Raw genomic sequence first — 26,129 nt, 5'->3', positions numbered from 1 at the left:
CTTCTTTCCACTGTTCCTAGGCTTTTACATGTTGTTTTGCCGGGAATACTCTTTTGCTCCTTTTTATCCTGCTCAAACTTCACCTCCCCAAAGGTTCCTTCCTGAGAATCCTATCAAATATTGAGTTGTCTCTACAGCTACCACTTTCTTCTCCTTTCCTGGTTTTATTTTATTCATAGTACTATCACTAGCTGATTTGTCTGTTTACATACTTCCTTCTTCACTGTCAACCTCCTGCATTATTTTCAGACAGGGAATTCACCTTGTTCACTGCAGTATCACTGTTACTCAGAACAGTGACTTCACATATAATAGGTGCACATTATAAGTATTTGTTGAATGAATTAATGATTTTTAAAATTGTGAAATATAACATATATAAAGATAAATACATAAAACAAATATGTCTTGCTTAACAAATAATTATAAAGCAAACACCCACATAATTCCCACCAAGGTCAAGAAACAGAACACTGCCAGCTTTCCAGAAGCCTCCTCTCCAGGCACCATTCCATGATGACAGGCATCCTCCCTCTCAACCACACACATTCCCCAGGTAACCATTATCTTGACTTTTGTGATGATAATTACCTCAGTTTTCTTTATAGTTGTACTATGTATGCATACAGAATGACAGGTTTTGCACTCTTGATGAAGGTAGATATGAGGAGAGTATAGACTTTTTTTTTTTTTTTTTTGAGACGGAGTCTTGCTCTGTAGCCCGGGCTGGAGTGCAGTGGCCGGATCTCAGCTCACTGCAAGCTCCGCCTCCCGGGTTTAGGCCATTCTCCTGCCTCAGCCTCCGGAGTAGCTGGGACTACAGGCGCCCGCCACCTCGCCCGGCTAGTTTTTTGTATTTTTAGTAGAGACGGGGTTTCACGGTGTTAGCCAGGATGGTCTCGATCTCCTGACCTCGTGATCCGCCCGTCTCGGCCTCCCAAAGTGCTGGGATTACAGGCTTGAGCCACCGCGCCCGGCCCGAGTATAGACTATTAAAACATTCTCAGAGCGATATGATAGTATCTAATAAAACTTTAAATGGACATACCCTTTGACCTAGCCATCCTGTTTGTAGCAATCTATCCTAGAAAAATGTTAAGAGTGCAAAAATATATGAACAAGGATGTTCACTGCAGCAGTGTTTGTAACACTAAATCACTATAACCAATACATATGCCCTTCAATAGCACAGCTGTTACATTAGCCATGGTACCTCCATATGTGCTATATGGAATACTATATCAACCATTTTAAATGCTTTAAAAAAAAAGTCCAAGATATAGTAAATGAAAAAAAATTGTTTAAAACCTTTTGTTTAAAATGAAAGCAAAAACAGCTGGGCGTGGTGGCTCACACCTGTAATCCCAGTACTTTGGGAGGCTGAAGTGGGAGGATCACCTCTTGAAGCCAGGAGTTTGAGACCAGTCTGCCAACATGGCAAAGCCCCACCTCTACTAAAAACACAGAAATCAGCCAGGCATGGTGGCACTCACCTGTAATCCCAGCTACTTGGGAGGCTGAGACACAAGAATCATTTAAACCCAGGAGGCAGAGATTGCAGTGAGCCGAGATTGTGCCACTACACTCCAGCCACTGTACTCTGGGAGACAGAGCAAGACTCTGTCTCAAAAACAAACAAAAAGAAAGCAAAATAAGTAGAAAAGTTATGTACAACGTGTGTGTGTGTGTGTGTGTGTATCACATATGAAAAAATACAAAAAAAAAAACTAACACCAAACTGTGGCTAGTATTTTATTCCGAAGAGGATCATGGGAGATTTTCACTGTTTACACTGAATATTTCGCTATTGTCTCAATATTATTTCCCAGTGAACATGAATTCTTTTTGCCATCAGGAAACACAATAAACATTTTTTAAATTTAAAAATCTATAGGCCGGGTATGGTGGCTCATGCTTATAATCCCAGCACTTTTTGAGGCCAAGGTGTGCAGATCACCCGAGGTCAGGAGTTTGAGACTAGCCTGGCCAACATGGTGAAATCCCGCCTCTACTAAAAATACCAAAAATTAGCCGGATGTAGTGGCGGGCGCCTGTAATCCCAGCTACTCAGGAGGGTGAGACAGGAGAATCCCTTGAACCCAGGAGGCTGAGGCTGCAGTGAGCTGAGATTGTGCCGTCGCACTCCAGCCTGGGCAACAAGAGCGAAAATCTTTCTCGAAAACAAACAAACAAATCTATAAAACTTAAACTTAGGATAGAGGCAAAACTAGAATTTCTGAATATCTGCTAAGGAATATTCAGTAAAGCTAAGTTCCTCAAGAAGCCGACCCTATCCTAGCCAGATAAATCAAAGTTCATAAAAAGAACACCCCATTGGGAGCCAATCTTTCATAAACATAGATTTCAAACTTCCTGGCTTCACCTAACTATAACCGATCTTTGTTTCTTTATTTCAGTCTCTCCTTCACCAATCTTTAGACCATTTCTCCAGGTATCTCTTGGTCTAATCCCTTCTAGTTTAAAGTACAGGCTTTGGATTCTCCTGGCCTTGGACCTAGGCCTAACTTCCTGTTGAATGCTCTTTATCACCCTCCCTATCTCAGTGACTCTATAGTAGAAATCCATCTTGGCAAGGCCGGGCACGGCTCACATCTGTAATCCCAGCACTTTGGGAGGCCGAGATGGGTGGATCACGAGGTCAGGCGATCGAGACCATCCTGGCTAACACGGTGAAACCCGTCTCTACTAAAAAATACAAAAAAAACTAGCCGGGCGAGGTGGCGGGCGCCTGTAGTCCCAGCTACTTGGGAGGCTGAGGCAGGAGAATGGCGTAAACCCAGGAGGCGGAGCTTGCAGTGAGCTGAGATCCGGCCACTGCACTCCAGCCTGGGCGACAGAGCAAGACTCCGTCTCAAAAAAAAAAAAAAAAAAAAAAAAAAAAAGAAATCCATCTTGGCTTCATTCAGCCTTTGAAACAGCCCCTTTTATACACTGCTACCAATACAGCTTCTCCTTTTGGGTATTAGGTAGTAATACCCAAAGCCATAGTGACAAGGCACATGACCCCAATTCTGGATGTGAGAAATTGGGGAGAGGTTTGTTAGAGACACTTGTAGCACTGTGATGAGAGGAAAGGGGATAAATGGAGGGGGCTCTGGGAAAACAAATGCAAAAAGGATATAACACAATACCTAAATAAATAATAAAAGAAAAAAATAATTATTTTAAGGTGAATTCTCAAGAGTTTCACTCTTGAAGAAGCCATCAGGGCTGTACAGTGAGCAATCATATATCCTACATGAGGCTCTGCTCAGATGCAATCACCATTCAGCTTTCCAAAAGAGAACCTCTGGCTGCCTCCTTCTCCATACTACAGACCATTTGGAGCATGAGAACAGATGAGATGACACAGAGTTGGAGACAGGGAGTTCTTTTGTCCAGTGTACGCTCCCAGGAAGGACAGGAAAGCCATAATGACACCTAAACCCAAATAATGGCCAGTCATCCCATGAGACAAGAATTTTTTGTAAAAGCTGAAAGGCTCATTTCCATACCTATCAGCAGAGTCAGAGAACTACAGAACCAGTCTCTCTGTAACTGACCAACCTGCAGACCATGGAGAAGCACAGTGCAATGCAAAAGGACCTGCAGACTTTAAATCAATGCACAAAAGCTCTGTCCATTCTCATATGTAGTCACTCTTCTCAATTCATTGAAGACTGGCTTTTTATGCAATTCCAGGAATATCTATGATAATAATATTAGGTCTCTAGGCAACTGAGTCACCATTAGCTATGGGTTGCCTGTCAAAGCATTGACATCCATGGCATCTTTTGACAACTGGTTTTCAAACAGCATACACACAGCCTAAGACTGAGTGTGAAAGTCAGGCGTGCACTTCTACAGAGTACATGGAGGGGTAGTGTATTCTTGACAGTTCCTTATTGGGTATTTTAGATAATCATTTAACAACAACCACAAAACCAACCATCTTTTATTGAATGCCCACTCTGCTAGATACCTGTTTATAACAATAAACAAGACAGATGGAGTCCCTGTTCTCATAGAGTTTACAATCTAACAGTATTCATCAAAGAATGCTGTTCCCCTGGCTCTTCCACAGCTGGCTCCTCACCCGTGGGGTCTCATCTCAGATACTGTCTCCCCACAGAAGCCTTCCCTAAAGACTTTTTTTTTTTTTTAAGATGTGGTCTTGCTCTGTTGCCCAGGCTGAAGTGCAGTGGAGCAATATCGGCTCACTGCAGCCTTTGCCTCCCAGGTTCCAGCGATTCTCCTGCCTCAGACTCCCGGGTAGCTGGGGATTACAGGCTCACAATACTATGCCCGACTAATTTGTGTATTTTTAGTAGAGACGGGGTTTCACCATGTTGGCCAGGCTGGTCTCGAACGCCTGACCTCAGGTGATCCACCCACCTTGGCCTCTCAAAATGCTAGGATTACAGGTGTAAGCCACCATGCCCTGCCCCCTACCGACTCTTTGTAAGGTAGAAAAAGCTCCCTGCTTTCTAGTCAGTCTCCATCAAATCACCCTTCATAGTACCTAATGCAATCTGCATCTTGTGGATTGTTCAGTTATTTATACATCTTCTCCTACTAGCTTCGTAAAACAGAGGACTTGTGTTCTCCACTGTATTCCCAGTGCCTTGACCAATAAATATTTGCTGAATGTTGAATTAAAGAAGATCTAAAAAAATAATAAAGGCTTTCATATTTTACTCTAAGGAATAGAATGCAGATTAGTCATTAGAGGAGGGTAATGAGAGAGGTGGATTAGGACTTTCTCAAAGAATAAAATTAAGGGTTCTAAGTATCTTCCCATGAACCATGGCAGCTCTTAGTCATATGGCCAAAGGCTTATGTATCTTTGGTATGTAAATATGTTATTAAGTGTATGGAATCCCCAAGAAAATTAACACTACTGTGAACACCTCCCACAGACAGCACTGATTAAGATCCAAGAGTTGTATCTGTTGGTAAGAAAACCCCAACACATTTCTTATGGATTGAATTATGTTCCCCTTCCCCTATCCATATATTGAAGTTCAAACCCCAGTACCTCAGAATGTGACCTTATTTAGAGACAGGGTCTTTACATAGGTAATCAAATTAAAATGAAGTCATTAGGGTGGGTCTAATGCAATATGGCTGGCGTCCTTATAAGGTTAGGAGAAATGAGTGACTGCTATGGGTACAGGGTTTCTTTTGGGGAGGGTGACATGTTCTCTAATTAGATAATGGTGATGGTGGTACAGCTCTGTAAATAACTAAATCTATCTAATTATACGCTTTTAAAAGTTTTTTTTTAAGAGACAAGGTCTCACTCTGTCACTCAGGCTGCAGTGCAGTGGTGTGATCATAGCTCATTGCAGCTTCAAATTCCCAAGCTCAAGCAATCAGCTAGGACTACAGACAGGCACGCACCACTACACATGGAGAATTAAACATTTTTTTTTGTAGAGATAGGGTCTTACTGTATAGTTCAGGCTAGTCTCAAGCTCCTGGCCTCAAGTGATCCTCCTGCCTCAACCTCCTGAAGTGCTGGGATTACAGACATGAGCCACTGCACTAAGTCCCAAATTGTACCTTTTAAAAGGTAAACTCTATGGTATGTGAATTATATCTCAGTAAAGCTGTTATTAATAAAGAGAAGAGCAGCCTTGGAGGCCAAGGAAGCCAATGAGATGTATGTAAACTCTGGATGAAGGTATCAAAGAAATACTGTACTACATTTTAGATATTAGATATTATACATTTCATATTTATAAAAACACATTATAAACACTACAAGAAAAGTACAGCCTTCTACTACCTCTGTTGATTATGTTGTCCTAGGAGAATCTTAATTCACTTCAAAATACTTAACTCCTCTAGTTCCTGGATACTCAGTTAATAAAAAGCTATCTAAACTTGCTGCTGATAGAAACCCCAGGGGCTGGTCCTGCTTGAAAAAAGGGAAAAAGCTATAAAACCCAACAAGGGCCTATATTCAAGGCCAGAGAGAAAAACAAAAATCTAGATTTAGTAGAAATGTTATCCTCCTACATTCTTTTAGGAGCAGCTTATCAGGATTTTCTATAAAAAATTAGGCAAAGTGAACAAATTATAAAGACACTGCTTTAGTAAAATAACCAACAACACTGAAACAAATCCTTACCTTCCCACACTGTTTAACATAAACACATTATCTCATTTTTCATTTCAACAGTACTTGTATGAGGCATAAATTTTTATACCCATTTCAAAGAAAAGGAAACTGAGGCACAAACAACGTCACCCCGTTAATGAGTACCAGAGTCAGATTCCAAGCTCCATGAGCTTTTGCTATGTCACGCTGAGATCTGCTTTTTCCCTTCATCTCTCTTGGTCACCTGTCTTTCACAGGGCTGAGTCTGCTTTAGCTCATGTTATTTTGTAACATGAACTTAGCCCCGAAGAAATTTTAAATTCCCCTTTAATTTTTCTGGTTTGTGGCATTCATTCTATAAGTATCCATAAGAAACACTTACTCAAAGTATGTATTAAATGTTTTTGAACAAACAAATCAATCTAGCCAGGCCTCTCTGGTTGAATCTTTCATGAATAATGAAAGAAAATAGTCAAAAACAAACATTTTTACAAGGATAAAGATTCCATTCCCAGTTGCTGAAAAAAGGTTTTAGAACTGAATCAGATTCGAGCCCACCCAGGGACGCTATGGTTTTGGCCGGGCGCGGTGGCTCAAGCCTGTAATCCCAGCACTTTGGGAGGCCGAGACGGGTGGATCACGAGGTCAGGAGATCGAGACCATCCTGGCTAACACGGTGAAACCCCGTCTCTACTAAAAAAATACAAAAAAACTAGCCGGGCGAGGTGGCGGGCGCCTGTAGTCCCAGTTACTCGGGAGGCTGAGGCAGGAGAATGGCGTAAACCCGGGAGGCGGAGCTTGCAGTGAGCTGAGATCCGGCCACTGCACTCCAGCCTGGGCGACAGAGCGAGACTCCGTCTCAAAAAATAAAAAAAAAAAAATAAAAAATAAAAAAGAACTGAATCAGAAATCCTGTTACTAAGCTGGCTCTGTGAAGTGACTTCCTGAACTGTCCAACTCCTACTTCCCAGACAAGCAAACGGCGACTGGATTCTCCAGATGGGAAACCTGCAGGCGAGATCTTTAGCTCTACCTATTGCCTGAATCCTCACCTCTCACAAACATTCTGGTATTTCCCTGCAACTATTTTCCTAGTTACTAAGCATCATTTTCCTTCCTTCTTTCTCCCTCTCCTCTACCTTTCCTTCTTCTCCTCCCTTCCCTACTGTTGGCATTTACTTCCCATATTCTTGTGAGACATGTTTTTTCACTGGCCTCAGAATAACTACAGGAAGCAACTACAACACAAACTAGTGAAATAACTTCATACAGCATCACCCATCAAATTAGTGGAAGATCCAGGAATTTATGAAATGCTGCCCTATTTACACTTTTCTCTAAGACCAAAGCACCAAACACTAACCATGCAGACACGGCACTGCTCCCATGAGAACATCAGCACTGAGGGATGATATCAGAGAAGTTCTTTTTTCTCTGGTAACTGAAGAGTTGGTTGTTTTATTTTCAATATACAAGAAGGGCTGAGGAACAATAGTAAATCCAAGTCTTAATTTTCTAAAATAAGTGGATTTATAGACCAGGGTATTAATAACCTTCCTGCATTTGTTTAAAAGATATGTTCTGTATTTAAATTAGATTTCCATCTATTCTGCCTCAACCTCCTTCCTTGAAATTATTTTACAGCCTTGACTTTGGTTAATACTTCCACGACACCACCTTAGAAAGGTACAAATAAAGAATGTTTACTAAATGTGGAAATAAAACAAATTTTCAATACAGATACACATTTCTTTTCATATTTAAACAATACAAAAAATGTACATTCACAAATGCAACATCAATAAAACTCAATTGTTCTAAAAATTTTCCCTAAGCTTAAAAAGTTTAAAGACAGTACCTTTTAATATTTTAACTAAACATAATTTTGCCAGTGATAGACTTTCTGTAGGTAAAGTAATCATGAACTTTCAGAGCTATAAAAATTTCAGAAGTCATTAAGCACAACCCCTTCATTTTAAAAATGAGAAAACTCCCAAGTTAAGTGATTGTTGAAGTCTGTTAACCACAAGCATGCATCTTGGCTCCTGACCCCTAGTTCAGTAATACCAAAGTTCTTGTAGATAGAAATACTGAACTTTGTTAAAAACAAAGGCATACAAAATTAGAATTGCTCTTATCATCTATATGACTGACATTACACAGAAGCTCTATTTCAACTTTTTGTTTTTTTCGAGACAGGCTCTCACTCTGTCGCCCAGGCTGGAGGGCAGTGGCATGATTGATCACAGCTCACTGCAGCCTTGACATCCCGGGCTCAAGCGATCCCCCCACCTCAGCCTCCCAAGTAGCTGGGACCACAGGCAGGTGCCACCATGCCTGGCTAATTTTTAAAAAACTTTTGTAGAGATGAGGTCTCCTTATGTTGCCCAAATTGGTCTAAAGTGCTTCTCCCGCCTCGGCCTCCCAAAGTGCTGGGGTCACGGGCATGAGCCTCCATGCCCGGCCTATTTCAACTTTTAGTATTTTACATCTTAAATTCATAATTTGTGACTCACCCTGCTGAGCTGATCCAATAGCCTTTGGTTCTGTTCCGACAGTTCCTGGACAGCCCGTGTTTTTTCTCGATCTGCTTCCCGCAGATGAACCTGCTGCCTCTCCAACTCATCCTGCAGCTGCTTCACATCACTCTCCAGCTCTGACACGCGGCCTTCCCACTCCCCTTCTCGGTTCTCAAATCGTCTTCTCAATTCATGTTTCTCTTGTTCTAAGTGCTGGGTGAAAAGTAAAGAGGATTTAAACATTGATAAAAATTCCACAGCTTTTTATTTTAATCTCCACGCTCTCCTAACTTCTTTTTCCGAGTTAGTCGACAAAATAAAACACCCTACCACGTAGGACAAGTTACCCAATTCACAGCTACAAAGATATTCCTTCTTCCACATCAGGGAAGAAGCTGGCTTCACAAAGAGAACGCCATTCTTACTGAAAATACTTAAAGTTATTATGTTTATTCTTATCCTTAGGCATGAGGTTCTAGACTAGGGAGTTCACTTGAAATTTGCCAGTCATCTAATCAACTGGTGAACTACACATTTAAACAACTAAAAATGAGTCCCATAACTAAAATCCTTTTTGATTTTTTTGAGGTGGAGTCTTGCTCTGTCCTCCAGGCCAGAGTGCAGTGGTAAGATCTTGGCTTGCTGCAACCTCTGCCTCTCAGGTTCAAGCAATTCTCCTGCCTCAGCCTCTCAAGCAGCTGGAATTACAGGAACACACCATGACACCAAGCTACTTTTTGTTGTTTTTTTTTTTTTTTTTGAGATGGTGTCTCGCTCTGTGGCCCAGGCTGGAGTGCAGTGGCCGGATCTCAGCTCACTGCAAGCTCCGCCTCCCGGGTTCACGCCATTCTCCTGCCTCAGCCTCCCGAGTAGCTGGGACTACTTTTTGTATTTTTAGTAGAGATGGGGTTTTACAATGCTGCCCAGGTTGGTCTCCATTTCTTGACTTCGTGATCCCCCCGGCCCGGCCTCCCAAAGTGCTGAGATTACAGGTGTGAGCCACCGTGCCCCGCACCCTCCCTACTTTTTATAAGGAGGCTTCCTATTATCCATGGAGTCACCTATTATCCATGGCATAATACCAGGCTCTTACTATCACAGAATTTTTCAGAGATAAAAAGAACTCCAGATATCTTTTCAATTAACCATCTCTTCTTACAAATGAAGCAACAGAAGAGGTTAAGTGACAATCTCAAGGTCAGTACTAGTAAATGGCAAAGCAGGGCTTGTCTAAGTCAGTTGACTCTGTCTGGTTCTCTAAGTCACAGCTCAATAAATACGTGCTGCTATATAGAGTAATGTAATTCAAAATCATTAGGGCAAGTTCAGGTTCAGGGCTACTTTAAATCATGGCCCATTAAGCCTTGCATATTTATTTCTGGTACATTCATTCATTCTTGAGCACCTACTATGGGCCAAGCACTGTCCTAGGGACATTCTTTTTTTTTTTTTGAGACGGAGTCTCTCGCTCTGTAGCCCAGGTTGGAGTGCAGTGGTGCGATCTACGCTCACTGCAAGCTCCGCCGCCTCCCAGGTTCACGCCATTCTCCTGCCTCAGCCTCCCTAGAAGCTGGGATTACAGGCGCCCACCACCACGCCCGGCTAATTTTTTTGTATTTTTAGTAGAGACAGGGTTTCACCGTATTCGCCAGGATGGTCTCGATCTCCTGACCTCGTGATCCGCCCGCCTCGGCCTCCCAAAGTGCTGGGATTACAGGTGTAAGCCACCGCACCCGGCCCCTAGGGACGTTCTAATAAGCAAAACAGACATGGTCCTTGCCTGTACACAGTTTTCATTCTAGTGGGAGAGATTGATAAAACAAATTGCATATGAAAGATGGTATGCAGGAAAAGTACCTATGGTCTAATGTAGCAGCTCAATAAAACAAGATTCCTTTGGATTGAGGGAAATAAAAACATCTTTTTGTGGCCGGGCACAGTGGCTCACGCCTGTAGTCCCAGCACTTTGGGAGGCTGAGGCAGGCGGATCATGAGGTCACAGGATCGAGACCATCCTCGCTAACACGGTGAAACCTCATCTCCACTAAAAATACAAAAAAACAAAATTAGCCAGGCTTGGTGGCAGGCACCTGTAGTCCCAGCAACTCAGGAGACTGAGGCGGGAAAATGGCACGAACCTGGGAAGCAGAGCTTGCAGTGAGCTGAGATCGCACCACTGCGCTCTAGCCTGGGTGACAGAGCAAGACTCTATCTCAAAAAAAACAAAAAAACAAAAAAACAAAAAAAACCTTTTTGTTTCTGAGATAAATATGCACGCCTCTGAAAAGAGTATGTTCTCCTACTTAAAAAGCACAGTATGTACAACAGCCAAATCTATACTTCAAAGACTCTAGGAAATCTAAGTGAAAGTAATGGTCCTGAACTTTTGGTGCTCTCAGAAACATTCTCGTGTAACTATTCAAAATACACCCTGGACCCCAATTCCTGAGATTGTGATTCAATAAATAATAGACTGAAGTCTAAGGCATCTACGCATGTGTGTGTGTATATCTGTATATGTATATATACTGAGTTCTACAGGAAATTCTGACACACTGAAGGTTGACATCAAGCACTGAGATTGTTTGAATGAGCTAAAATGCACATATGAATCTTCTCTTTCAGACTATTCAGTCATCTCCTTATCTTGAGAGGCTATACTCTCTCTCTACTGAAGTTCTCACCATTCAAAATATCTTTCAGAATGCTTCTTTTGGAAAGCCATAAGGGACAGCTTACAGTCATGCAAGAAAATAAGTTCCATTACTTCACATCTGGGGTGTGTCTAAAAAATGATATTAGCCTCCTTCATCCTGCCATCTTATTCTCCTTACTTTGTTGAGTGACTTTTGAATCATTCTGAAAGTCATTAACCCCAAAAAGATGAAAATTTACCATGACTGAGAGCAGTCAAAAGAATGTGCCAAAAGATAAAAACAGCAATCGAAAATTAACATTCTGAGCACACTGGCAAAGGCGGTTTTCACCGAAAACTCCCAAGTTGACAACTTTAAGGGGACAACTCATTTGGAAATAGCCACTTGAATGTACCTGTTGAAAAAGACACATTATATTCTATACAGTCTGTTTGGAGCAATGTGGGAAAAGAAATGACAAGGGAGGGCCTTCTCATCAGTATGAGAATTTTTTGCTCTATGCATCCCTTGTAGTGCTTAACTTCCAAAAATGAGAATGTTTTAGTCACTGTAGAAACTTCAGCAAGATGGAACGCAGGAACAAATGCTAATTGCAATCCTAAAATTGTGATACTTGGTTTTATTCAATTTTTTCAAAACGAAAAAGATTGAGCAGAAGGCAATGGCAAGAACTCAGTAATCACAGTGTTACTGAGAGGCCAGATAAATTAGGCTTGTGTTCTAAAAGAACAGAGTGATTTAAAAATATTCAGCAAACAGCTGTTAGTGAAGAGCCCAACCAAGCAACTAAAACAATCCAATCCACTTGGGGGCAGGGCTGAGGACAGGTGGTGCTGATCAGTCTATTCAGTCCTTGTATTTCTTTGGACATGAGACAAACTTCCTATTTCGTGTTTCCCAATCCTGTGAAAATTCCAGGCTTTCCTATTAATAAACATACAGAATTTACCACTTTGTACAGAATTTAGCATCTGCCCTGAGAAAAGTTTCTCCTAGAATTATATTTTCAACTAAGTGCTAAATTAACTAGAAAACTGTAGGGAGACTGTCAGGAAGTGTGAAGGTCAAGTTCTGCTTATGCTCTCCTTCGTTTCTCAGGGTTATATAGTATTTTAGAAAGTTAATATCAAAATTGTCAAGGTTATCAAAAATAAGGTTAAGAAACTGCCAGTTACAGCTAAGAGGAGCCTAAAGTGACACAAAAACTAAATGTAATATGGTATCCTGGAACAGAAAAAGGTATTAGATAAATGCTAAGATAATCTGAATAAATTGAAGACTTTAGTTAGTAATCACATGAGTACTGGTTCAATAATTATGGCAAAGGTACCATACTATTGTAAGATGTTAGTAAGAGGAAGCTGGGTGCAGGGTATATGCAAACTCTCTGTACTATCTTTCCAGCTCTTCTGGAAACCTAAAACCATTTTAAAAAATAGTCTATGGCTGGGCGCAGTGGCTCATGCCTGTAATCCCAGCATTTTGGGAGGCCCAGGTGGGCGGATCATGAGCTCAGGAGTTTAAGACCAGTCCGACCAATATGGTGAAACCCTGTCTCTACCAAAAATACAACAATTAGCCAGGCATGGTGCACACCTATAGTCCCAGCTACTCGGGAGGCTGAGGCAGGAGAATCGCTTGAACCTGGGAGGCAGAGGTTGCAGTGAGCCAAGATGGTGCCACTGCACTCCAGCCTGGGTAACAGAGTGAGATTCTGTCTCAAAAAAAAAAAAAAAAGTCTATTTAAAACTAAAAAAAAAACCCCACCACCCAAAATTAAGATCATTAGCCTACATAAAACAGGTCTTTACAGAAATGGATTTCTGCAAAAAAAAAAAAAAAAAAAAAAAAAAAAAAAAAACCAAAAAAGTGACAATATGCTCAGAAGTCCAGTGCATGGTTCTGAAAAGTACTGTTATTTAAAAGGTCCAAGTACTGAATGCAAATCAGAACCCCTGGGTTTTCTTCCCTAAATCTACTAGTGACTCCCATTATATATTCATTTTCATCTTTTGTTTTTCCTTTTAAAAAAAAATAGTACTGGACTAATGAGAATTGGCCTGGCTTAGGGAAGGAGGAGGAAAATATAACTGAGGGAAGAGGACAATCTCTGCAGTAAAGGGATAATCCACTCAGCCATGATGGAAAAAAGGAAGATCCTGTACATTAACAACAAATATTTAATTCCTGAAGAAAAAAAGTATATAAATACAAGTTACTGTCTTACTTCATATTTTGGGGAAAAAGCTAAGGACATGACTGGATATAAGTTTTAAAAGCAAAAGGGCTAATTGTAGATGAAAAGAAAAGAAATTTTAAAAAATGCCTTCAGAACTTTAAGCATCTGGGCTGGGTGCAGTGGCTCACGCCTGCAATCCCAGCACTTTGGGAGGCTGAGGTGGGAGGATCACCTGAGGTCAGAGGATCACCTGAGGTCAGGAGTTCAAGACCAGCCTGGCAAACATGGTGAAACCCCATCTCTAAAAAATACAAAAATTAGCCATGCCTGATGGTGGGTGGGTATAATCCCAGCTACTTGGGAGCCTGAGGCGGGAGAATCGCTTGAATCTGGGAGGCAGAGGTTGCAGTGAGCTGAGATCATGCTATTACACTCCAGCCTGGGCAACAGAGCAAGACTCTGTCTCAAAGGAAAAAAAAAAAAAAAAAAACTTTAAGCATCTGATTCAGTGAATGAGTAATAAAATACAGTCAACTCAAGAGTGGAAAAAAGTGCCCAAACCTTACAGTTTTTCCAATTAACCTGAATTTTCATTTTAACCCCAAGAGGCATATAACTAAAAAACTTCTATGTTAACCTTTAAACCACTGAAGACTTTAAATATTAATAGTATGGCTTTAATGACACAAAACTGTAGCATCAAGTACTTTAACGTTTGAAACGAAAAAAACAAAATCTTGGGCTTAGTACACAGAACCAGAGAGGTATTTAATATTAACTAATGAATACGTAGAAAAGATCTTGAAAATGCCTTGTTTGTCCCGAAATTAGAAAGGTGCCGGCTGGGCAGGGTGGCTCACGCCTGTAATCCCAGCACTTTGGGAGGCCGAGGCAGGCAGATCACAAGGTCAGGAGATCGAGACCACCTTGGCTAACACGGTGAAACCCCGTCTCTACTAAAAATACACACACACAAAAATTGCCAGGCGTGGTGGCAGGCGCCTGTAGTCCCAGCTGCACGGGAGGCTGAAGCAGGAGAATGGCATAAACCTGGGAGGCATAGCTTGCAGTGAGCCGAGATCGCACCATTACACTCCAGTCTGGGCAACAGAGCGAGACTCCATCTCAAAAAAAAAAAAAAAAAAAAAAAAAGAGAAAGGTGCCGATTTTGTAGTAGTGGAGAATATGGGACTAAAATAAAACCAGTCTTATTTTCAATAGTGAAAGTGGCATTCTCTCAGTCCACTCACATGTTTCTCTTTCAAACCACCCTGTAAGAAAAAGTGTTTGAGTCCAAATGTCTGACAGTTTGTGGAATATTATAAATGTTTTTTTTCTGGTCAAGTTCTCTCATGAATAAATGTGTCTTAAAGTACTGGTTTTATACTCCCAAGTGTTTGATTTAATTGAAAATACACGCCAGGCTCAATGGTTCAATCCTGTAATCCCACCATTTTGGAAGGCCAGGGTAAGAGGACTGCTTGAGCCCTCTAGTTTGAGACCAGCCTGGGCAACATAGTGAGGCCCCATCTCTAGGAAACATTTTTACAAAATTAGCCAGGCGTGTAATATGCGCCTGTAGTCCCAGCTACTCAGGAGGCTGAGTGGGAGGGTCACTTGAGGGTGCAGTAAGCCAAGATCAGCCTGGGGGATACAGTGAGATCTTGTCTAAAAAAAAAAAAAAGAGAGAGAGAAAGAAAAAGGTACAAAGTACAGTAGTTTGCACTAAATGTTAGAAAGTACTTTGTCTAAACAGACATTCTAAAACTTAGGTTGTTCAAAAAATGTACTGTGGGGAAAACTAAACTGGAGGTATCAAATAAAACAGTACTCTGTAAACCAGGTCTGTCACTCACATTAATACTAGAAGAATTAACAAGCAACTAAAGGTACTCTCTTAGTATCTTTAATGTACGTTTTTAAAACTTTAAAATTTTTTGTAATTGTCAAACATACCTAGAAGAAATAATATAACTGACTCCCCTCATTACTGAATTTTAACAATGATCAATATTTGGCCTTTAAGTATATGTTAAGTATATGTTAGTTATATTCACATTGTTGTGTGACTATCTCCAGAACTTAAAATTGAACTTTTAAAACTAGAGTTCATATGCTGACCTGCAGAGGAATAAAGATTTTAAAAAATAGTTTGAGTTTTAAACTATTGTTGTCCATTAAGTAAATAAAATATCAAAGATAACTTATTCTTTTACAATACAACCTTTTTTTTGTTACAATTCTGAAATCTTTGCCCTTTGTTGAAGAAAGGTATAAAGGCTCCACATGGAACCCAGGATGTATGTAATTGCACACTCAGGATTACTATGAAATCTGGCACTAATCAAACTGATATGATGTTCCTTTCAAGTTAGCTGTTCCTTCAATCAAGTCCTTCACAGAAGAAATTTCAAATCACAAGTATAAATCTCTGTAGTTGTGCTTCTTTACAAAGTCGTATAATTGAATCTCTTTATAAAAAAAAAAAGGCAGCTTTTTATTTCTAGACCTCTACTTCAAGTGAAAATTAAACAATTCAATTCATTAGGCTGCTTTTTGGCAGTCTAAATATAGGTTTCACAAACGACTTTTCAGAGAGGTATCTCAGGAGTTCATCGACTGGCAGACCTAGTTAACAGGCCAACCAAACTACAGGGCACTCACAGGTTTCCTTTTTATATCCTGGATTTACTTTTATGTCGCTGGACTACAGGCATACTTAAATCTTATTATAGAATATTTCTGAATTTACATTCTGACTGTTCAACCAGTAGCAGTGATATGGAACCTGATTAGGGTCAATTTCAAACCTCATTCAGGTCTGTAGTATTCTCTTGCTGTAATAAGAATGAAAAGAGCTGGTTGCAACTAAACTAGGTAACAATAATAGTAAATGCACAGGCAGAAAAGGTAAGTCACAGGTGACTCCCTTTCCCCACCCCCCGCCCCTTTTTTGGCAATCTAATTTTTAGAAATGCTGGCATTCCGTACTGCATTCAAGGCCCTTTTCTAGTTAAGGGCAAGAAAACAAACAACTCTGAAAGACTGGCCCAGGGAATTGGCAGAAATATTACAGATACCTTAAGAGGTATTTTATAACAGAAGTTAAAGTAATATGGTTCTCATAGGTTGCATTTGGTCATTCAACTGCAAGCCTGAGACCCAGAACACAGAAAAGTAGTGTTCAAATACATATAAATACTGAGGCCCAAATTAAATCCACTACCAGCGGTCACATGTTGAGCCCTGGCTCGCCTGATTTCTGCAATGGAACCACAATTCCTAATCCCTGAGCATCTGAAGGCTATATAAAGCTCCTTTAGAGGCACTTGTTTCCCACAACTCTGAGCTGCCAGGAAGTTAAGACAAGGGCATCTAGAGGCCTTAACGCCCAAACTGGAAAGCTTTAGGCTAACACCCTGATTAGAGATTAACTACTCTGAAAACCTGGAGCATATTTTAAATGCTTCCCGACTTTCTCATTTCTCTGTATGCAGACATCACCTCAGTGCTGTATAAATTAGTCATACTGTAAGCTCTATTTTAGATGCTGGATACAGTACGTATATAGAACGGCCCACAGCGCCTGGAGCCATGCATGGACCCATTTGCTGTGAGCAGGGTGGGGAAGTCAAGTGGGTTCAATGAAATCTGATAATCCTCCATCCTCCCTCCCCCATTCATTCCAGATTTTCTGCGAGGTAGGATGAGCAACGAAGTGGGGGTGAGTGGCTCCCAAAACTGCCCAGGGCCGGGCGCGTGCCTGGGCGGCCCCTGCTCCCCACCCATCCCGGGCGGGAGGTCCTCACCTCAAGCTTGTCTGTCAGCTCCTTATGCATCTGCTCGTACTGCCGGCTCATGTCCTGGTTCCTCTCAAGCAGCGCCTTGCCCAGCCGGGCCGCCAACACCAGATCCTTCTCCTTCTGCCGGATCACTGACAGCAGCTCGGGGTCCTGGGAGGGCGGCGGCTGCGGTCCGGCCCCTTCGGCCAGAGACCCAGGCTCGGCCTGAGGGTGTTCCCCGGGGTCCGACGGCCGCTCCCCGGCCGCCAGCAGCGCCAGCTCCTCCTCTAACGCCAGTTCTAGCTCCCCGGAGCCCCCGGGGAAGGAGATGAGGGCGGCGGCGGCGGCGGCGGGACTCTGGACTGCGTCCCGGGCCGCGGCGGGCAGCTCCATGCAGCAGGCGCTGTCCGGCTCGGCGGGTGCTGAAGCGCGGCCGGCCAAGCCCAGGCAGAAGGCGGACATGGCCCGCGCGCGCGGAGCCCGCAGCGGTGCGGCCCGGCCGGCGCGCGCCAGGCTGCAGGGGGGAGGGGCCCCGCCGCGCCGCCCCGCGCCCCGCGCCTCGCGCCTCGCCTCGCGCCGCGGCACGCGCCCCCCGGGTCCCCGAGAGCCCTGGGCGCGGCGCGCGCCGGCCCGCCCCTCCCCCGCGCCGGCGGCACGCGCCCCCTCCCCCGCCCCCGGGCTCAGCTGCTCACGCGCGCGCGGGAGGAGGGGATGGGGATGGGGGTGGAGGCGGAGGAGGGGATGGGAACGGGAAGGCTGGGGAAGGGAGGCCTCAGGAACGGAGGCTGAGAGGCGGCGAAGCGGGGCGGGGAAGGAAGCGAGGAGGAACGCCGCCGCCGGGTTCTCAGCCGCCCTGTTGCCGCTGCCGCTGCTGCTGCTGCCGCCGCCGGCCGGGCAGCCCCTCACGGGGCGGGCTGCGCTCCGCAGTCGCCGCGACGCTCGCTGCTGCTGCTGCTGTTGCCGGCGGCCGCTCTCTGCAGCCGCGCTCCATGACCCTCGGCTCGGCGGCAGCCCCAGCAGCAGCGGCGGCGACGGCGGCTGCTGCTGCAGGGGCCGAGGCGGCGGCTCCACATCGCGCGCCGTGCAACCCGGCGAGCTCCTTCCTGACTTTCCCGGCTCCTCCCGGCTCACCGGGCCGGCAGAGCCCCGCCCCGGGCTTCCGGTCGCGTCCCCTCACCCCGCCCCTTGCCGCCGCCTGACGCGCGAGGGCACCTGTTCGCCCCGCCCGCGCGGGATTCGCTGGCTCGCGGGTCTCCTCAGCGACGCCCAGGTGACGCCGGCGGCCTTAACCCCTGCGCTGCCTCACGCCTTGCGGGCGGCTGCGCGCGCCGCCTACGGGGCGGCTGGCGCATCTCTAACGGTCCTGGCCGCCTCACCGGCGCGGCCACGCCCCCAGCCTCGTACCCACTTCGGGGCGCGGTTCCGCCCTCAGCCTAGCTCTCAACACGGGTGTGGCCACGCCCCCAGCTCTCGTACCTCGGGGTGTGGCCTCGCGCCCGGCCTCGCTCCCACCTCAGAAGGAGCGCGGCCCCGCCCACCGCCTGCTGCTCACCTCCGGGCGCGGCCCTGTCTCCAGCTACTTGGAAGCCAGGGCGTGCCTCGGAGTCCTGTCGCCGCCTGTCTGGTGGTCTCTGGGTCAAAGGGGACTGAGGACATTCCTCCAAGACTGGTGGCCCGGCCGCGAGAAAGACATGCCGTCACGAAATTTAGGTCTGGGCCCCCAGGAGAACTAAGCAGTCAGGAGAGGGAGCCCTAGAGAGCAGAAGGAGGAGGGAGGACTTCGGAAACCCGGCATCTTCATGCTGATGACTCAGGGATATGAAGGACCAGATGCTTCGCAGATCAGCAGCCCGGAGAGAAAGGGTTTCTGCGGAGAAATAACGGAAAAAAACTGCTCACAGATGGGAATACGAAGCAAAGAATCTCCCTAATAATAACTACCGTTTATTCGGCACTCATTGTGTGCCATGTCCTATGTTAAGTGTTTGATAGTCATTATTTTAGATAAAGCTCATAAGAACCTTATAAAATCAGTACTGCCGCTTGTCATTTTAACAGAGAAGGAAATTAAAGCCTGAGAGATGGCATCGTCTGCCCAGGTCATTACAATTGGTAGAGTCAGGATTGAGATCTAGCCAGGCCGACTTCAGGGATCACGTGAATCATTATTCTTTATTTTCTTCACATAGGAGCAGTCTTGAAGCTAAATGGTCTTTTGTGACCAAGATGGATTGGGTGGATGTGGAAGGAACACTTTCTCAATGATTAAAGGAAGGTTTGGAGAGCCTACTGGGTGACTTCCACTCATTCCTTGGCGTTGACCTTGGTGGTGCTTCGTGTCGCCTATTTCCAGAAACAATCCCATCTAAAGCTAGAATTCATCCCTATTGCTTCCTTTTCCTGTTGGACAGACAACCCATTTTTTACTTGGATCATGCCTTTCTTCTTTTCATCTCGGTGAGATGGAAATTTCAGGCCATCAAGAGGCTGAAATGGGTCAAATAGTTTCTCACGGTTTTTATTGCTTATTAAATTCAGAGCCTAAACAATATTCAAGTTTTAACATCGTTACCCTTAGACTGAAGGCCAGAATCTGAAAAGCTCCTGGGCCTCAGGGCTGGCATTGTTCACTTGTTGACTGGAAAGGAGACAGACAGTTGAAGGGTTCCCACATCAATCTTAGAGCTAAATTTCTGCAGTTGACCATGGTACCATTCCAGCAAGGAAATGTTCTAACACTCTTTATTATGACCTCCCACCTTGAGCTGGAATTGTGGGCCGGAGGTGAGATCCAATTGCCATCCCCTTTTGTCTTATTTGAATCACAGAAGGACAAATTTCTCCCTAATCTGTCTGGAGACACATCAGGAACAAACAGGGCCAGGCTCTGTGACTCATGCCTGTAATCTCAGCACTTTGGGAGGCTGAGGCAGGAGGATTGCTTGAGCCCAGGAGTTCAAGACCAGCTTGAGCAATGTAGCAAGTAAAAAGTTTCCTCCTCAAAGTTTCCCTTATTGTTAAAGAATAAATAGTAAGTGTTTGAAATAATAGTTTCTTTTAAAGACTAACTTCCTTCAAGCCACCTTACTTCATGCTCATAACTCTTTGTTTAGCCCTTTCCTATGTAGCTGTTAGATCTAAGGGAATGAGTACATTCTATGTCCGTGTACTTTAACCAATATGTATATGCTGGACGTGCTCACAGGCATGTCCCAGCTTGCAGCCTACGCCCCCTCCTTATTTGGGAATGTTACTACTTTTCTAAGCCTTTTCATAAATAATTTTCTCTTTTCCTTTGTTCTCCATTGCTTTTACCTATTTAGAAAAGTTTTAAGTTGTTAGCCTATCAGGTTCAGTTTAAATTGTAAGGTCTGGCTGCAGCCAATGGAGAGAAGACACAGTAACAGGGTCAAACTGTGTAAGGGATAAAAATTGCTTCCTTCCTTTATTCAGGTGTGCTCTCACCATTGTTCCATCTGTGAGGAGCACCCTTTCTGCAGAAAGTAAAATTGTCTTGCTGAGAAAAATTTTGTTTAAATGCTGATTTTTCCATGCAGTACAGAGGAACAAGCATTCTGTTTCTAAATAAACTTTATTTTTTTTTTTTTTGAGATGGAGTCTCGCTCTGTCGCCCAGGCTGGAGTGCAGTGGCCGGATCTCAGCTCACTGCAAGCTCTGTCTCCCGGGTTCACACCATTCTCCTGTCTCAGCCTCCTGAGTAGCTGGGACTACAGGCGCCCACCACCTTGCCCGGCTAGTTTTTTTGTATTTTTTTAGTAGAGACGGGGTTTCACCATGTTAGCCAGGATGGTCTCGATCTCCTGACCTCGTGATCCACCCGTCTCGGCCTCCCAAAGTGCTGGGATTCTAAATAAACATTTTACTTATAACAGGCAACATGGCAAGATCCTGTCTCTCCACTGGCTGGGTGGCTCATGCCTATAATCCCAGCACTTTGGGAGGCCAAAGTGGGAGGATCGTGTAAGCCCAGGAGTTTGAGACCAGCCTGACAACATGGCCAAAACCCCATCTCTATAAAAAATACAAAAAAATTAGCCAGGCCTGGTGGTGTGTGCCTATAGTTCCAGCTACTCAGGAGGCTGAGATGGGAGGATCGGTTGAGCCTGGGAGATCAAGGGTGCAGTGAGCCCTGATCACACTATTGCACTCCAGCCTGGGTGACAGAGCAATAACTTGTCAAAAAAAAAAAAAAAAAAGCAATGTTTCAGTTCTTTTTCCTTAATGCAGACATGCAACCTATCTTTCAAAAAAGGACTTTGTTTGCCTTCTTGAGCCCAACGGTCCTGATCTATTCCACTTATCTGTTACTGTGAAAATGAACTGTTACAATACTAACTCCAGCTTCTGAGTTTCCTCCCTAACAATGTTCCATTACTGAACCTTACTAGGAAATGATCACTTCTTACAGTAGGTTTGGCTCTAAGTACTGTCTTCCTGGGAGAACCAGACCAACTTTGCAGAACTATTTAAAATAGTGGTTCTTAAACTTTTTGGTCTCAGAATCTCATTACACTCTTGGGCCAGGTGCGGTGGCTCATGCTTGCAAACCCAGCACTTTGGGAGGCTGAGGCGGGCAGATCACTTGAGATAAGGAGTTCAAGACCAGCCTGGCCAACATGGCAAAACCCCGTCTCTACTACAAATACAAAAATTAGCTGGGCATGGTGGCATGTGCCTATAGTCCCAGCTACTCGGGAGGCTGAGGCGGAAGAATCGTTTGAACCTGGGAGGCGGAGGTTGAAGTGAGCCAAGGTCACGACACTGCACTCCAGCCTGGGTGACAGAGTGAGACTCCATCTCCAAAAAAATTTTTTTTAATAATTCATTTTAAATATTTATAATAAACCTATTATATGTAACTATAATGAATTTTTATGAACAGTAACTATATGGTCCTAAATGTAAAAAAAACTAGTGAGAAGAATGGCATTATTCTTCATGTTTGTAAAGCTCTATAATGTGTGGCTTAACAGTAGAAAAGTGAATTCTTATATTTGGATATATCTATAATGTATGATATTTTGAAATATATGAAGAAAATTTGGACTCACAAAGATATGTGGTTGGGAAAAGGAGGAATATTTTAGTAGCCTTTTCATATCATTTTGGATATTTTTCTTTGATATTACACCAAAACTTGACAAGTTATACTTTCCCCTTTCCCCTCCCTTCCTCCCTTTCTCTCTCTCTCTCTCTCTTTCTTTCTTTCTGACAGAGTCCTTACTCTGTTGCGCAGGCAGGAGTGACTGCAGTGGCGTGATCTTGGCTCACTGCAACCTCCACCTCCCAGGTTCAAGTGATTCTCCTGCCTCAGCCTCCCGAGTAGCTGGGACTACAGGCATACGCCCCCACACTTGGCTAATTTTTGTATTTTTACAAAATTAGGGGTTTCACTATGTTGGCCAGGCTGGTCTTGAACTCCTGACCTCAGGTAGTCCACTCACCTCAGCCTCCCAAAGTGCTGGGATTACAGGCGTGAGCCACCATGCCCGGCCAACAAGTTGCAGTTTCTTAAAGGTTAGTTGCAATGTGAAATCTAAAACCATGTCAAGGAAATCCCATTGATCTATTTTTCACTTTGAATGGATTTTTTTACATATGTATGATTGATTGTATTAACAGCACGTATTTTCATTTGGAACATGTCTGAGTTATTCAGATCTTACAAATATTGTCACATGTCATTACACAATATCAGCCTAATCACATTCATTAATATCACCACCATTGATCTCATCATGAAAGTCTTTAAGTATTGAGAAGCTATAAAGCTTGAGTTTTTTTCATTAGTAACAAATATTTTCAGTTGTTTTCCTTGAAGTAACAGACATACTTCATTAATTCTTGAGAAAATGTCTGCCAAATACCCAAATCTGAATACCACAGTTTGTGTCACTCATTCAAGTAAAAACAGTGTTCTGTGAAAAATGTGGCTAGTTAATTCCCAACTCAAACGGAGGAACAAGTGCTTCACCTCAAGATAACCATCATACTTCAGTACACAGCAGAAGTGCTTAATGGGTACTTCCCATTTCATCACATGAAATATTAAAAAGATGTACACTCAAGGGGCTGGACTTAATAGAAGTACTGCTTCGTCAGGGACATTGGTTAATGAAATTAGCTTCTGTTTTTTCTATGAACACATGAAAGTGACGACTACTGTGTGTACCAGCACAGCTGGGTAACACTGCCTTGACTCATGCTAAGGTATCAGTGGTGTTACCTACCATTGCTTTTGCACTATCAGTGCAAATGTCAACATAATTGCAAACAAAAATAGTATTAGACAATTAGCATTATTATGAAATTCTTTGTTATTGTTAGTAACATTAGAATGATAATCGTTATACTTATTATGAAAATAGTTATTTTCTTGGTAGCCCTCTGAAGGTAGGACCTTTAGGCACTGGGGCACCACGCTCTGGGAATTGCTGATTCAACTCCATTACGTCAGCCTTGAGGTAACAGAATGAATATATACCTGCCTACATGGAAATTAGCACCAGGATTTAAAACTCATTAAAGCCAAGTCAGGAAAACCCTCAGACTTCTACGAAGGTTATTAAATTTATTATTATTCATGCTAGAACAATAGCCGCTAAGATACATTTAGCACGGTGCTCCTTAAATCCTTTATGTAACACTATCTCATTTAATCCTCACAAGAACTCTATAATGGTAATGTGTTACACCAATATATACTAATACATGATACTATGATGCTGGTGTTTTAGACCTGTCTGTCTCTAACGGACTTGCTCTTAGTTACTCTGCTGCACTTTACATTTTATCACTTACGTATTCCTTTAAAATATATTTTCATTATTGTTAGTTTTAGTACCTGGATAGTCCTGGTAAACTTGAGTATGACCACAGTTTACATACTTAACATACTATGGGTGAATTTCCACATAAGTGCTATTACATCACTAAGGGTAAAACATGACATTTCTCCTTCTTAGAGATCCTGATATTTACAAATATGATAACACTCATCTGATTTCCCCAAGTTGTTTACTTTTATTAACATCTTGGTCTGTGAAAACTGGAAAGTGTAAAAGACAAAACATGTCCCGAAAATTTGTTTTTGTAAAGCCAAGTGTTGAAGAGACATGAGGTGCTGGCAAAATGTGTGGTAAAGCAGTTCTATGCTTGGTATTTTCATTTAGCTATGATGTGTATGTGTGTGTGTGTTTGTGCACTAGGAGATCACGTGTGTTTTAAGTTGTATATTTTGTCTATGAACTAGTCGTGGAAACATACAAGTCTTGAAAATTCATAAAATGTTACCCAAAGCACTTTATATTTTTCAGAGAGGAGTGATCTCAACATTTTGCAAAATGTGGTGGTTCTCAAGTTGGTTTTTAGGGAAAAATATTAACATCAGTGGCTGGTGCTCACTGGTATCAGTCTTCAGCAGAGACCCTGCCCTGCCTGGTGTCGGGAAGTTCCTTCTCTGCTACTCAGAAGGTCAATAGAAGCTTCATCTTGTCCCTACATGGATACACTGTGTGAGTTCCCAACTTCCTCTCCTCCAGCTTCTAGCCTTTCCTACCAACATCCCTGCCCAACTTTTCCCTTCCTGGTGAGAACTCCCCTCTCCCAAGGTTTTGCCTAATACCCCAGGTCTAGCTGCCCTGTTACCTCAGCCAGTTATTCTCTAATCACTGTCATTTCCAGCCTCTGACCCATTTTTCCTCCCTTCTGATTCGGCATCTTCAGTCTTTCCCCTTAATGATCATGAAGCAGACTTCCTGGGCTGCATCTAGTTCTGCTACTTAGGAGTTGGATGACTTTGGACCTCTATGCCTCAGTTTCTTCATTTATAAAATGGGGATAAAGGTAGTACTTACCTGATAAGGTTGGTCTTAAGACAGAAAGATTTCAGATACATACAGCTCTTAAAAATGAAGCCTGGGCCGGGCGCGGTGGCTCAAGCTTGTAATCCCAGCGCTTTGGGAGGCCGAGACGGGTGGATCACGAGGTCAGGAGATCGAGACCATCCTGGCTAACACAGTGAAACCCCGTCTCTACTAAAAAAATACAAAAAACTAGCTGGGCGAGGTGACAGACGCCTGTAGTCCCAGCTACTTGGGAGGCTGAGGCAGGAGAATGGCGTACACCTGGGAGGCAGAGCTTGCAGTGAGCTGAGATCCGGCCACTATACTCCAGCCCGGGTGACAGAGCGAGACTCCGTCTCAAAAAAAAAAAAAAAAAATGAAGCCTGACAGGCCAGGTGTGGTGGTTCACTCCTATAATCCCAACACTTTGAGAGGCCGAGGTGAGCGAATTGCTTGAGCCCAGGAGTTCAAGACCAGCCTGGGTAACATGACAAAACCCTGTCTCTACAAAAAAATAAAAATAAAATTAGCCAGGCATGGTGGTGTGTGCCTTTCGTCTCAGCTACTGGAGAGGCTGAGGTGGGAGGATCACCTGAGCCCAGGAGGTTGAGGCTTTAGTGAGCTGTGCGCCTGCACTCCAGCCTGGGTGACAGAGCAAGACCCTGTCTCTAATAATAATGATAAGTAATACTTACCTAGTAAGCTCAGTCTTAAGACAAAAAGATTTCAGATATGTAAAGCTTTTACAATGGAGCCTGGCAGGCCAGGTGCAGTGGCTCACTCCTGTAATTTCAGCACTTTGGGAGGCTGAGGCTGGAAGATCACTTGAGGCCAGGAGTTTGAGACCATCCTGGGCAACACAGAGAGATCCTCTGTCTCCCACCTGTAGTCTTAGCTACTCCTGAGGCTGAGGCATGGAGTTTGAGGATGCAGCGAGGCAGTGAGCTACAGTCGTGCCTCTGCACTCCAGCCTGGGTCACAGAGCAAGACCCTGTCTCTAAAACAAACAAAGAAACAAACA

At 43.6% G+C, this 26,129-nt stretch overlaps 1 protein-coding gene across 4 annotated transcripts in view; it reads right to left on the bottom strand.

Annotated features, from left to right (window-relative positions):
- Positions 1–26,129, bottom strand: part of BICDL1 (BICD family like cargo adaptor 1) — a 718,679-nt gene that overhangs the window by 454,424 nt on the left and 238,126 nt on the right. Inside the window, exons 1-2 of one of the 4 annotated variants that reach the window (XR_007717641.1) lie at positions 17,271–17,763; positions 8,623–8,838 (exon numbers count right to left, since the gene is read on the bottom strand). The exons of 2 other annotated variants lie outside the window; for them this stretch is intronic. Coding sequence is in view for 1 of the 2 variants with exons in the window: in XM_050747916.1 (XP_050603873.1) it covers positions 8,623–8,838; positions 17,271–17,705 (651 nt within the window). In the remaining variant the exon portion in view is untranslated. Of the gene's footprint in view, positions 1–8,622; positions 8,839–17,270; positions 18,350–26,129 lie in introns of those variants that run through there. One more of the 4 variants, XM_050747916.1, reaches the window with a different exon arrangement.

This window comes from Macaca thibetana, chromosome 11, assembly GCF_024542745.1.
Source record: "Macaca thibetana thibetana isolate TM-01 chromosome 11, ASM2454274v1, whole genome shotgun sequence".
NCBI lineage: Eukaryota > Metazoa > Chordata > Mammalia > Primates > Cercopithecidae > Macaca > Macaca thibetana.
Note: the sequence above shows the minus strand (reverse complement) of the source record. Positions and strands in the feature narration are given on the sequence as shown.